The sequence below is a fragment of the Strigops habroptila genome, chromosome 3 (genome assembly GCF_004027225.2).
Source record: "Strigops habroptila isolate Jane chromosome 3, bStrHab1.2.pri, whole genome shotgun sequence".
NCBI lineage: Eukaryota > Metazoa > Chordata > Aves > Psittaciformes > Psittacidae > Strigops > Strigops habroptila.
In genome coordinates, this window is record NC_044279.2 from 37,626,937 (window position 1) to 37,640,793 (window position 13,857).

General features: G+C 45.0%; 1 protein-coding gene across 1 annotated transcript; it reads left to right on the top strand.

Moving 5' to 3' along the window:
• The first annotated feature begins 7,226 nt into the window (after window positions 1-7,226).
• Window positions 7,227-12,886, top strand: YEATS4 (YEATS domain containing 4). The gene is made up of 7 exons (XM_030479667.1): window positions 7,227-7,360; window positions 7,493-7,612; window positions 8,302-8,368; window positions 8,469-8,563; window positions 10,082-10,174; window positions 10,252-10,339; window positions 12,305-12,886. The coding sequence occupies exons 1-7, from the start codon at window positions 7,310-7,312 to the stop codon at window positions 12,472-12,474; spliced, it is 684 nt and encodes a 227-aa protein (XP_030335527.1). The 5' UTR covers window positions 7,227-7,309; the 3' UTR covers window positions 12,475-12,886.
• Window positions 12,887-13,857: the final 971 nt, after the last annotated feature.

The following is a 13,857-nucleotide window of genomic DNA, read 5'->3' on the forward strand; positions in this document are numbered from 1 at the left end:
AATTAGTGTGGGTGATTGTACAGGTATGTGTAGAGGAAACAAAATGCTTGTTAGAAAATTAACCTGAATTTCTTTGGCTAGTGCTCTAAACTTGTAATAAAATAAAATTCACCTGCTCTAAAGGGCTTAGATTGGTAAAAATACTAAGCAACAGGATAGCAAAACTAACTTGGCCACCAGTTGTTTACTGCACTGTCTGAATTTCGTGGTTAATGAGTTTTTAATGACATAGCTGTTTGTAGCCTGGCTTCATTGACTGAGGGAAGGAGTCATCAGCTGTGTCTGGTGGGGTTCAGGGCACTCCAGGCTGAGTGGAGAGCACAGGGGGAAATGACTGCTAACTCTTGAAGCATCTTGTTGCAATTTTCCTTCAGGTTAGGGTGTTCAGCAGTTCCCGTTGCTAAATGGGAGAGAATTGTAAAGCATCCTGACCCAAAAAACATAGAATGTACACTCTTAAGGTAAACACAGTGAGGATTCAGTAGGACATGCATGAATTCATTGTGTAAGCACAGGTCAATCAACCTAAGCAGGATGCCAGATCATCAAGATATGATTTGAAATGGTATCAGAAGAATGAGGAAGGTAAGCACTCTGAGTATGGGGGGAGGGAGGGTTCTTCCATGTAAGCTCTCTGGGGAAAAATACCATCCCTTGAGTTGGAAACAAATAATTTTATAATGCTTATGAGGAGAACTGTTCCATGCTCAATTCCACCTGCAAGAACCTTGCCTCCAGTCCTTTTCAGTGTCTTCTCAGTAGCTGCTGCAGATTGAAAGGCCCAGAGGCTGAGGTGAGCTGGAGATCCTGTCGGAATCTAGGCTTCTGCAGAAGATTGTCCTTGTGTGTTCCTCCGGTGCCTCACAGTGCAGAAACTGGTGCCGAAGCCTCTCTGCCACCTCTTGCTGCAAGCTGACTGGCCTTCAGAAGAGCATGCTAACCCTTCCCATCTATCCTGACCTCTGAGGACTGCAGACAAGGAAAAGGAATGGCAAAACCAGAACTACCCACACCAGGAGAAACCTGTTCCTGAGCACAGCCTGTACTTAGCTGAGTAACTGTGCGACCCTCAGTATTGACTGGCAGCTCTTTGGGAGGAGAGAGAGGTGGAAGGCATGTGTGAGGTTTAGCAGGAGAGCTTAAAATAGTCACCTCTGAGCCGTGTGTTCTTACACCAGCTGCAATTGACCGGAGATTTCTGTACTGTAGGAACTGTTTCTGTGAGGTAGCTCTGGAGTTCTTGTGCAGATGTTCTGCTATGGGGTTTGCATCCCAGGCAGTGGGACAGCGAAGTCCCCAGGATGTCCTTATGGAAAGAGAAGTCTTCCGTTCTGCTGCTGCTGCACTCAAAGCCCCACCGAAGGCACTGCTGAACTTCCTCCTCTTGCAAAGCCGGCATCTTGCTGCATTTCCTGTCAGCAGAGGAGTGTTCCTGGTCAGGGAGAGGCTTTAGTGTTTTAAATCTGTCTTTATGGAAATGAAAGACACCTAAGCACTCACTGGGAAGCAGACACTGAGTAAGCACTCAGAAGTGTCCTTTTTGACCCCTGTTATGTTTGGGGTGGGGAGAGACGCTCAGGTTCACAGTATTAGTGATGTTCTCTATCCTTCATACTGTTTGATAATACTGCAGCTGGTCCAGGGGAGATGGTAAGTTGCGAAAGAGAGGAGCAGAAGAAAGGAAATGGAAAGCCAAAATCAGCAAAGCAAAATCTGTATGAAGCTGTGAAAGGTAAGTTTGTCCAGTGCAGGCTGAGTAAAGTAAACCATAGGTATATCCGTAGCTCATGATAACAAAGATCTCGTTTTTACAAACATTACAAGCAAATCAGATGCAGGCAGCTGAGTGTCGTTAGCCAACTTATCCTGAAATGCTATGATGTAACATGCCAGGCAAGGAAATGCTGGTTTTATCATTTTGGGGCCAGAACCTCTGTTTTGCATTGGGAATTAGCTGTGTCCTCTTGAAGGCCTGTAGCATCACACTCTCAGAAATATAGTAGTCAACTGAGAAAGGATGCTTTCCGGGTTAACCTCTGCATTTTCCAAAGATAACCTTCTAGTAGCATAGTGTATTTATTAAAGGAATGTAGTCTGCACACTCAGCACCTCTCAAAGTTGGTTTGGCATATCCTAAAGCACTTGAAGCATGACACTACTTGACTTTCTGAATGCATCTTGGCTAACAACAGAGATTACTCCAAACAGAGTGAATAATTTGAAGAGTTGATGGTCATTCATGTTTTATGAGAGCAGGTAAGGCGGCTGCTGCTCCGGAGAGTGTCATGCAAGAGACGGACAGATTAACCAGGACTGCATGAGGAAGAAAATGTGTCAGTCACATTGAATATTTATCTATTTTGCCTCTTAGAAGATACAAAAGCAAGTGATGACTTCTGAAAAATGTAAGTAAATGGCTGGAAGTGAGGATGCGACAAGCCTGCTCCAAATCCAGGAAAAGTAACTTTTTGGGAGAGGAACAAGAGAGGCAACGAAGAGGCTGAAGTGAGAGTGAGGTGGGAATGTACTTCCTTTATTAGACAGGAGATGACAGGAGGGGTTTGTGGAAGCTGCAGAAGCCGTTTGATGGAAGTGGCAGCCAGGGAGGGGAGCAGGTTTATTTTCAAGGGTGTCACAGGCTGTGAGGTTTGGCGTGTCCCGGGGCCGAGGCAGGGAGAAGAGCTGGTGCTAAACGGAGCAGGTTGGGGTTTTTTACTTTTCTGAACAGATTCTGCTGGTTAAGTTTGAGCTGGCAGTGAGTCAGACAGAAACTCTTTTGTCCAGGTAACAATGTATAACAACATAGAAAACAGTGAGATGCTGGTCAGCTCATGCTTCTAATGCTGAGACACAAAGCATATGGTGGTCAAGGAACCGAGTTTTTCTGCCTTTCTTACTCTGCTCTTCTGCTCCTGGACAGACAGTGTGAAAAACAATTGCAGATCAGTTTTTTTTTGTAGAAGCAGGTCTTTCTGCTGCAGGTAGACAGCTGCCATCCCTTTTAATTATCTGAACCTGTTTATCGTCTCTTCTGAATGATTTGCAGAAAATTATTCACACTTTGCTGCCCATCCGACTGCAGTAGCTGCAAGTCTTGTAAACCTTGTGCCCTTTGTGTAAGTGGGAAATGGAATTAATTTCTTCTCAACCCGGGTTTCCCAATTTAATGACCTAATATAAACAGGTGTTCTAAAATAAATATGTATTTGTGAACATCTGTTCCAAAACACATTGATATAATTTGCACTGGCACTCATTGAGTATATTTTATCTTGTATATTTCTAATGGTGAAGTGAGGCCCCTCCGTGTTCTGTCACACAAGGAAGGATATGTTCAAAATGGTGCAGATCTGCAGAATTGGTGTAAAAGGGTCTTCTCCTGCCATCTAGTGACATAAAACCACTCCTCTTTGCTTAATTCAAAATCTCATTAATTGTCTGTGACCCTCGTTTGTCTAAGTACTGTGATATCCACACCTTGGTCATTTATCCCACATAACCAGATCCATTCTGAGCTTTGTCAGCAGAACTAGATGTGATAATCCTCAACTGCCCTAAATTTAAGAAAATGGCAGTTGCGTCTTCCCCTTTTTCCACAAAATAAACAGGTATTATGTATTTTTTTGTCCTTGCCTTGACACCTTATGACAAAGTCCTCATTTCTTGCCTTACTTTCTACATATTTTGAATGCCTTTCGAGTGTGCTGCTCTTAAATTGCTGTGCATGTTTTCTGTGTAATACGCTAAGAAGCCTTTCCTTGTCACTGGAAGATGCTGTTCACACAGGCAGAGAAAATGTTGCCTGCACACCTCCAAAACTCAGCAGAAGATCATAGAATGGTTTGGGTTGGAAGGGACCTTAAAGCTCATCCAGTTCCAACCCCCCTGCCATGGGCAGGAACACTTTCCACTAGACCAGGCTGTTCCAAGCCCCATCCAACCTGGCCTTGAACACTGCCAGGGATGGGGCAGCCACAGCTTCTCTGGACAACTTGTTCCAGGGTCTCATCACCCTCACAGGGATGAACTTATTCCCAGTATCTAGTCTTCCCTCTATCAGTTTAAAACCATTCTCCCTTGTCATGTCACTACATGCCCTTGTAAAAAGCCCCTCTCCAGATTTCCTGTAGGCCCCTTTTAGGCACTGGAAGCTGCTCTAAGGTCTCCCCGGAGCCTTCTGTTTTCCAGGCTGAACAAGCCCACGGGTGGGTTCCTGTGTGGAACAGGAAGCATTCACCTCTGAAGGTACAGGGAGGTCTACAAATTTATTGTACTTCAGAATGGTTAAACCGATGCTTAAAAGTAATTTCTGAAACTTGCTGGTATCCCCTTTCCCTGTTTAGCCATCTACTTGTTTTTGACTGACAGGCAGCTGCCCTCACCATTGCTTACAATCCTCAGACTGTGCTTCACTTAAAATATGTCTCTGTCAGGAGGTGTTACAGCTCCACACTGGAGGGAGAGGATGAAAACAGACCATTCATCCCAAACAGAATCCTTATTCATGGCTCAAGCTATAAGGGACTTGGGCTCCCACCTCAGAAAGTTAATTGGAGCCTGTACATAATTAAAACTGCAGTTCTCACTGTCCTCAATCATTTAGCCTGGAATCTTTGCAAGATGTAGGTCCACAGCTCCTGTTTTCTTAAAGACCCATAGTGTAAGGGTAACAAAAACTGCAAATGGTGTAGAATGGCCAGTGGAGCCCTGCAGGAGAAACTGCAGGAAATAATATTGAAATTGTGCAGCGGGTTCCTTTTTTAATACATAAATTATTTTGAATGAAAAGGGTCAGCGAAGGACGGTGTTTTACTGCAGCTGTAAAAAGCTGTATTTTGAGTTTCTCTGTGTAAGTGTAAATTCTCCATCGTGATGAAAGCTATCTGCTGGCTGGCTTCCATCTCAGCTGGAGCCTGGGAACATTTCCTTGGTGTTTCTTTTCACAGTGGTAACAGTATACTTCAGAAAAATAAGGGGGGTTTCTGTCATGTGGGATCCCTACTGTGCCCTTCCAATTTTAAGTTATCCCCAACTGTTCCATTTAAGTATTTATAGTATTTTTAAAGTAATTTTATGGCTTTTACTCAAAATTAATTTAGAAGTAAAACTCTTAAGTCAGCCCATCCAAAGAACATGCCCAAGCTGAAGCAAAGCTGCTTATTTTCTGTACAGCATCAGGCCTTTGCTACTGCTCTGACTGATGCCTCCCAGGTAGATGCTTATGTGTAGTTCATTACATCTTTGCTTCTCTACGGTTTAGTCAGAACTGCCAGAATAGAAGGAAACATGTTGTCAGGAATTTATCTGTTAGCTCCAAGGCCAGATCTTCCTTTAATGATGCTTCTTGTGAGCTTTTATCTCTGTCTGAATGTGGAATATGGGAATGTTTTCAATACCTGAGAAAAAGAGGAGCACTTTTGTTGACACTTAACACACTAAAGGAGGAAGTCACAAAGGTTCATAGCCTCAGGGTCTGAAAGACAGACAGAAGCTGTTTATTGGGCATCTTTAAATGCAGCTTTTGAAAAAGAAAGGTGTTCCTGGCTGACATACTACTAGTTAGTAGTATGGTAGGAGAGTGTTAGACTGACTGCAATGAGTGGCAATAAATGAAGGCAGTTTCTCCTCTTCTGCTTTCCTTCCTGCACTCCAGAGAAACAGAGAGTGGCATCTTCTGTCCATCACAAAGACTAAGACAGGATGGAAAATACTCTTTGGCTCCAGCCACAAGAGGAGCTTGAAGCATATGTGGGTAGTGAATAGAGCCACTTAGCTGTGACTGCAGCATATTCTGAGTAACATGTTTCAGGTTTATAGAATCAACTGGAACTGAAAATATAACTAACTTTCAAGTTTTACTTCCTTTGGGACGTGTTGGGGTTATTTCCCGGTTCAAAAGGTGAAGTGGAACAACTGTACAGAAGACCTAGAAAATCCCAATAGTCCAGCTAATTGAATGAAAAAATGGTAAAATGGTAAAAAAAAAAAAAAAAAGTAGAAATGAATAAATACCCAAGTTCACTTCTACAATAAGAGAGCACAGGAGCTCTAATCTATACAGATGTGCCAATTCTAAAGCAACTCTACAGGTGTAATCCTTTATTGCCATTCCTCACCTCAAGAATACTGTGTGCACCTTGCAGAAGTCCTGCCACGCATCGCTGTTTCAACAGACTTCATGGGAATTTGTTCATTGGTTCAAACAAGGCTGTGTGCTTATTCACCTCTGTAACGGAAAGGTATTTCCCCCAGTCCTGCCGCGGGCTGTGACTTAAAGGCATTGGCTCCTGCTAAACCAACTTGTCTTGATGAAGACGAGGACCACCCGGACAAGCCACTCATGCCTCAGTGTCAGGTAATTTTTAATACCTTGTTCAGCCAAAGAACCTTTAACTTTGACCCTGGTCCAACTCTGAGCCAGAAGCATAACTTGCTAACTTGTGGTGTGATAACCCTTTTGCTGCACTACAGCAAAACTGAAGAGGTATCTACTGAGAAGACCAGCTGATGATAGTTTACTCATGAGCAAAGAAGCTTTGTTGCAGAGTAACCATAAAACAGTGACAGAAACCAGTCTGTTGTCACACCAATAGCCTCATTCTGTATTTTATCTTGCAAAGATAAATGCATGAGATGCAGCATCCTCTTGCAGCCCGGTTTGTTTTCCATCACTTAAGGACTTGCTTCACTGGACTTATTCTGCTCATTCTGCTAACTGAGAGGTGCCAGGGGGAAGTTCTTTGCTTTTCATTGGACAATGGAAAGAGAAGAACACAGCTTTTGGTTCTTGTCTAGAAGACAACAGGATCGTGTATAGCCGATGGCGATATTCTGGATATTCCAGAGCTGTACAAAGATTTCCGGAGCGCTCAGCCCACTGTCCCGGAGCTCAGCGCGGCTGCACAGCTATCAGCACCCTGCCACCTTCTGCGTGTTATACGGGCCTTTCCCTGCCGCTGCCCCCGCCCGTCAGCACACACCGAGCCCTCCCCGGGACCGCTCCGTTCGCGCAGGACGCCTCCTTCGCCGGGCGCCGAGCCCGGGGACGCGCCGCGGCCCACGCCTGGCCGAGGCTGTGTGGCACTAGTGAAGTGACGCTACGAGAGCCACAGCAACGGGGGCCGCACCGAGCGGGGCGCCGCCGCCGCCATGTTGCTCTCCGCGCTGCGCCCCGCCCGCGCCCCGCCGCGGCGCCATGACGGCAGCGCGCCGCCGGAAGCGGCGGGGGCAGCGGTGCCGGGGCGGGGCTGGCGGGGCCTGGCGGGAGCGGCGCGCGGGCGGCGGCTGCGGGCGGCCCCCCCCGGGCAATATGTTCAAGAGAATGGCCGAGTTCGGGCCTGACTCCGGGGGGCGCGTGAAGGTGCGGACCCGGGCCCGGTCCCGGCGGGGGCTCCGCGGGCGGGGGCCGCTCCGTGCGGGCACGCCCGAGTCGGGCTGCGGGCGCGTGTCGGAACGTGTCACTTGGGTTTATTCCTGGTTTGTTCTTCTTAAGGGCGTCACCATCGTGAAGCCGATCGTGTACGGGAACGTGGCGCGGTATTTCGGGAAGAAGAGGGAGGAAGATGGGCACACTCACCAGTGGACGGTGTACGTGAAGCCGTACCGAAACGAGGTGAGGCGCGACCGGGGACCGGCGGGCGGCTCCTGCCCCGCCGCTGCAGCCGAGCCCCGGCCATCACTGGGAATTGGGGGCTTAAAAAGCCGGGATTTGAGGACAGGGGCAGAGTAGTGACAGACCTGCCTGCCGGCACTGGTCCATGGATGCACTGCCTGGCTTCCCTGCCAGCAGGGAGAAGCAACAGGCCTGATGGATGGAGTTGCTGGAGTGGGTCCAGAAAGGGGCAACGGAGCTGGTGCAGGGCCTGGAGCACAAGTGTGATGAGGAACGGCTGAGGGACCTGGGGGGTTTAGTCTGGAGAAGAGAGGGGTCAGGGGGGACCTTATCGCTCTCTACAAGTACCCAAAAGGAGGTTGTAGTGAGGTGGGGGTCGGTTTGTTCTCCCGAGTAACAAGTGATAGGACAAGAGGAAACGGCCTCAAGTTGTGGCATGGGACGTTTAGATTGGATATTAGGAAAAGTTCATTCACAGCGAGGCTGCCCAGGGCAGTGGTGCAATCACCGTCTGCAAGTGTAGACAAGGCCCTCAGTTTAGTGGTGGTCTTGGCAGTGCTGGGGTAAAGGTTGGGCTTGATGATCTTAAAGGTCTTTTCCAGCCTGGTTGGTTCTGTGGTTCTCTGGCTGGATGACCCGTAGTTGGTGTGCTGTGTAAATCACCAGGAATAACGGCATTTCTGTTTTAGGATATGTCAGCCTATGTGAAAAAAATCCAGTTCAAGTTGCACGAGAGCTATGGTAACCCCTTGAGAGGTGGGTTTTGCACCTGGCCCTTGTTCCTACAACTGGGATTTTGATTAGTTCCACTGGGGCTTTGTCATTCATATTAACGCTTCTGTGTTTCCCTCTGCAGTTGTTACCAAACCACCGTATGAGATCACCGAAACAGGCTGGGGTGAATTTGAGATCATCATTAAGATATTTTTCATTGATCCAAACGAAAGACCTGTAAGTACCTTGAACTTTTGACAATGCTTAATTCGCTGCGGTGGCCTGAAGCTGCTCTGTAGGATATTGCTGGTCAAAATAAGCCCCATCAGCCATGGAATTAATACAGCCTGTGCCTGTAGGAAATGTATTGAAAAACTGGCCATGTTTTCCTGTTTCTGTGTTTTATTTACTGTCACATTCGTGACTGCTCTGCCTGCGCTTGGCTTCTCTGACATTTGCTAACATGTGACCACGTGTTGCACCTTATCTGAGTTGAGCACATATTGAGGATTTTTCTTCCATGTAGGTTTCTAGTTCTAGGATATTTGAATTATTTTCATTATCTTCTTTTTTCTTTTTAGTCTTACCAGATTTGGTCAAAACCAGTCAGGAGGCAGCAAAGGGACTACGCTGGCGTTAGTCTCTTTCCTAACAAAACCAGGTTAAGGCACATCTCTAGTTGCATAAATCATTGGAATGAATTTCTTTCTTCCCATTCTTCCCAACCCATGTTTTAGACGTATCTTGTAGGTTTGTTTGTCTAGGCTTAGGTAGGAAACTCGGTTACCATATTTTAGGGGAAAGGGTTGTTTATTTCTGGAAGGACTAAGTTCTTTCTGTCGCACAAACTGCAGCGCTCCTTTTGCTTTAGCCATTTTTTGCCAGATGAGGGGAAAACTGAGTGTTATGTTTTTCTTGAATACATGATAATTGATAGTAGACTAGGAAGGGCTTCCTGTGTTGTTGTGCTCAGCAGCATCCTGACTTGTGGTATTGATTCCATTCACAGCTTGACCAAGCTGTCCTAAAGTTGGTTGGGTGTGTTTTTTCTTTGCTGCTGTTGGTGGAAGGCTGTTTCGGTGCCTGTCAGGTTCTTCTTTTCCAGGAGGTACCAACCAGAGTAAGGTATCGCTCTCTTCCCCGACCATTCACAAGCCTGTTCATGGAAGGGGACAACTCTGTCCCCTTCCCAGGTCATGGTCCAAAGTGATCAGTGGTTCCTCAGGCATGGACAGAGGGCTTACGTTCCTCACCGGCTTCTGCCATTTGCAGTGCTGTAATGGAAGAGTAATGCTGTAAAGAGACGTTTCAGTGAGAAGCTCTTCACAGTCCTCTCCTGGAGTTTTTCCCTTCACAAGAAGGGTTGACATGGTCACAGAAAGCGCACTCTGATTAACTGGGGAAGGGTTTGAAGTAAGCCATCTGTTCGGAAATGTTTAAGAGAAGGTATTTTTGGTAGTTTTTATACGTTAATCTTAAACCACTTGCCCAGGCATTTTTAAAGTATCATTAAATTATTTTAAAATCATCATGTTAAAGTATTTTAAAGTAACTCTGGATAGCTGGTGCAGTTTAACAATTCATATTAAACTTTTGTAATTCTTCTAAAGTTACACAACATTTATTTTTGCATTCCTAAAAGATTTTTAAATCCTATACAATAGTTTAGTAAGAACAAATACTGCTTGTTGATATTCAAAGATGATTTGGATTTATTTACAGTTGTCAAGCTAATAAACATCTGTCTTTGCATAGGTAACCTTGTATCACTTGCTGAAGCTTTTCCAGTCCGATACCAATGCCATCCTGGGAAAGAAAACTGTAGTTTCTGAATTCTATGATGAAATGGTATGAAAGTTTTTAACATAATCCTCACTTTGCTTTGGAGAGCATTAGTGATACCATGTATTTTTCTCCTTCATTAGATATTTCAAGATCCTACTGCAATGATGCAGCAGCTGTTAACAACGTCTCGTCAACTAACGTTAGGTGCTTATAAGCATGAAACAGAGTGTAAGTTGAAAACACTTTAATGTTAGAAATGAACAATAATTAGTTTTGCTTTTAGTGTTTTTTTTCTGGGCTGTAACAGTACAATGGTTTTGGATACAGCTAAAAAATGGTGGTTTTGCATTAAATTACCTTCGACTTTTGCAAAGGTATGAACACTTATTTGCAAACTTTTAAGATTTTCTGATCTCTGTGCCTGCTGGAAAGAAAGGAATTAAGGATTACTCAGTATGAAGAGTGATGACGTGATCTACACCCAGTTTAACATCTTTGAAATGAGTTAAAAGAGAGAGTAAATTAAGGTCACTGTATTTGTGGTATGGTTGTGTTCAGCTCATCCAGATGTTAATTGCATGCAAAGATCCCACTTTAAGCACTGAAATAGAGAACATTTGGTACTGTTTGAGTCAAAGCAGCAGCCCTTTGGGGATAGAGTAGTGTCTTGAAAGCTCTACCTGCCTTTTTCCCTTCTAATTCTTTAACCGTAGCTCATTTCATAACATGCTTAAGTATAACTTAATGTTCTTTGAGTCCTTTTTATTTAATCTGTCTTTAAACCAGAATATAAAGGGAGTTAAATGAAATTAAAATACATTAATGCATAAAATAGGATGTATTTAGTGATGATTTCTGTTCTGATCATTTGGATTTCATCTCTTTACTACTCTCAGAAAGCAAAGGTAATATTTATTGAGCCCAAATCCTACCTTGTTAGTTACAAACTCTAACGCCATCCTAGTCCAGCTCACATGGCCTTTGGCTCATCTGTGTGTTCCCCTGACAACAAATGTTGTTGGGTGTGTTTGGGCAGTGAATGTCTGGAGCCAAGAGTGGTCATCACGTTGAAGCTCTACAAAGTCACGGTGCCCATCTGCCTTGTGTCTGTTTGAGGGTGTGGACTTGTGAGCTACTTGTATTTTCTACCTCGGTTTAGGCTGTCTTGAGGTGGGTTTTCCTTATGTTGCATGTTGTTACAGTTTATGTGTAGATGTTTAATAAGAAAGTATTGTCCAAATTTAAACTTTTCTCACTTAAAATTTCTGGATGTTTCTCCCAAGAGTAGATAGAAACTCTTAGTGGGGATTTTTTGGGGGGTATATATTCCCTTAAAATGTGCTACTGAAGCAGGTAAAAATGAAGTTGTTTGGGGTTTTTTGGCATGATCCAGGATTATGTAATGTCTGGGATAGGAAGGGATATCCATGGCTTTCCTGGTGTATTGGCTTTGCCAGCTTTATCCAAAAACTTGTGCATGAACAAATTAAAAATGACATTTCAGCAAAGCAGATTGAGATGTTCTAATGTCAGATATTGGTAAAAGCAATGGCAGCACAACTAAATTTTCTTGATACGTAAACTCCAGTGAGGTGGAAAGTGGTTACAGTACATGGAGAAGGAGTCACAGGATAGTTGGGGAAGGGACCTCTGGGGTCATCTGCTCCCTCCGCCCTGCCCAAGCAGGGCCACCTACAGCAGGTTGCCCAGGACCATGTCCAGACAGCTTTTGAATATCTCCATGGATGGACACTCCACAACCTCCCTAAGCAGCCTGTGCTAGTGCTGGGTCACCCTCACGCTGAAAAAGTGTTTCCTGGTGTTCAGGTGGAGCCTCCTGTGTTTCAGTCTGTGCCCATGGCCCCACGCCCTGGCACTGGGCACCACATACAAACTATTTGTAGTTCTCTGTAATCTCCCATTTATTTGCTGTCACCATGTCAGGGTTTGGGGTTTTTTCCACTTAATCTTTAAAAAGCTCTGGAAAATGATTTGTGATTTAATGAGTTATGTAACTCCATCCACAAAACTGATTGGCTGAATGAGGCCCAGCAATACATTTTATTTATGAAATATATTAAAATGTTTTTTTCAGGACACAAACCATCCAAATTGCATCTGTTGCAAATTAAAAGAAGTTATCACAACTTTTCATGGTACTCACAATATTCATTTTCTTTATCACCACCATAGTTGCAGATCTTGAGGTGAAGACCAGGGAAAAGCTGGAAGCTGCCAAAAAGAAAACTAGTTTTGAAATTGCTGAGCTTAAAGAGAGACTAAAAGCAAGTCGTGAAACCATCAACTGTTTAAAGAGTGAGATCAGAAAACTTGAAGAAGATGATCAGTCTAAAGATATGTGACAAGCACTGACTTGATAAAGAGCCGATACTGAAAACGGAAGGACTTCAGTCCCGGCATTGTACATGTTCAGTTCTGTAACTGAGACCCTGCAGATTTCACTTGCAGGTGATGGAGGCATGTGACTGTTGACTTCATAAGTGGAAGAAAAAGGAAAGAATGTATCCTTGGTTTGTAGTTAAAATCTGCGGGTACTTAACAGTTTATTTCAAGTAGAAGGTGTCTCGGAGACCAGGCTACTTGTTTTGTTTGTTTCTAAGCTGCATTTGAGTGGTATATGAAAACTTTATATAAAGTCTCGTATTAGTTCTATGTGATTTTACAAAATGGTGGTGTTTACTTTTTTACTTGGTTTTGTACTGATGGTTTAGAGATGTATCTTTAAAGCTAAAAATAAAATGTGGGTTTTTAGTATTTTTTTGTCTCTGTGCAGTTGTGGGCTTCAAGAACAGCTGTAAACAGCATGCTCTGATTTAAGGCAGACGTTGAAATAATAACGGTATGCAAGTTGCTTAAGCCTGGTGACAGTGATTTCTGCATGTCTGTCTGGTATCAGCACAGTGAAGACAGGATTTTAAATAGCTTTTATATCTGCAGTAAGAGCTTCTAGCCCCACGTCTGCTTTAGCACATACAAATGCAGCAATTATGCAGCTTACGATCAGAAGCAGGAAATTATTCCGATCCTGTTTCGTAGAAGTTTGTTTAACATTTGGACTGTACTGCAGCCAGTGCATCACACGTTGTCTCTGCCGCTCCTTCCTCCTCACACTTTTCCACTGCTCCAGCATGGGCTGCTTCCCATGGGCGCCCCATGAACTTCTCTCATGTGAGTCCTTCCCACAGGCTGCAGTTCTTCACAAGCTGCTCCAGCATGGGTCCCTTCCATGGGGTGCATCCTTCAGGAAAAGACTGCTCCAGCGTGGATGCCCCAGGGGGTCACCAGTCCTGCAGCAAACCTGCTCCAGTGTGGGCTCCTCTCTCCATGGGGCTGCAGGTCCTGCCAGGAGCCTGCTCCAGCACAGGCTTCCCATGGGGTAACAGCCTCCTTTGGGCATCCCACTGCTCCACTGTGGGGTCCTGCATGGGCTGCAGGTGGAGATCTGCTCCACCATGGGCTGCACCATGGGCTGCAGGGACACAGCCTGCCTCACCATGGGCTGCACCACGGGCTGCAGGGGAATCTCTGCTCTGGTGCCTGGAGGACCTCCTCCCCTCCTTCTGCACTGACCTGGGTGTCTGCAGAGCTGTTGCTCTCACACAGTCTCACTCTTCTCTCTGCTGCTGTTGTTTCCCCAGCATTTTTTCCCCTTCTTAACTTTGTTATCCCAGAGGTGCTACCACCATCGCTGATGGGCTCTGCCTTGGCCAGTGGTGGGTCTGTTT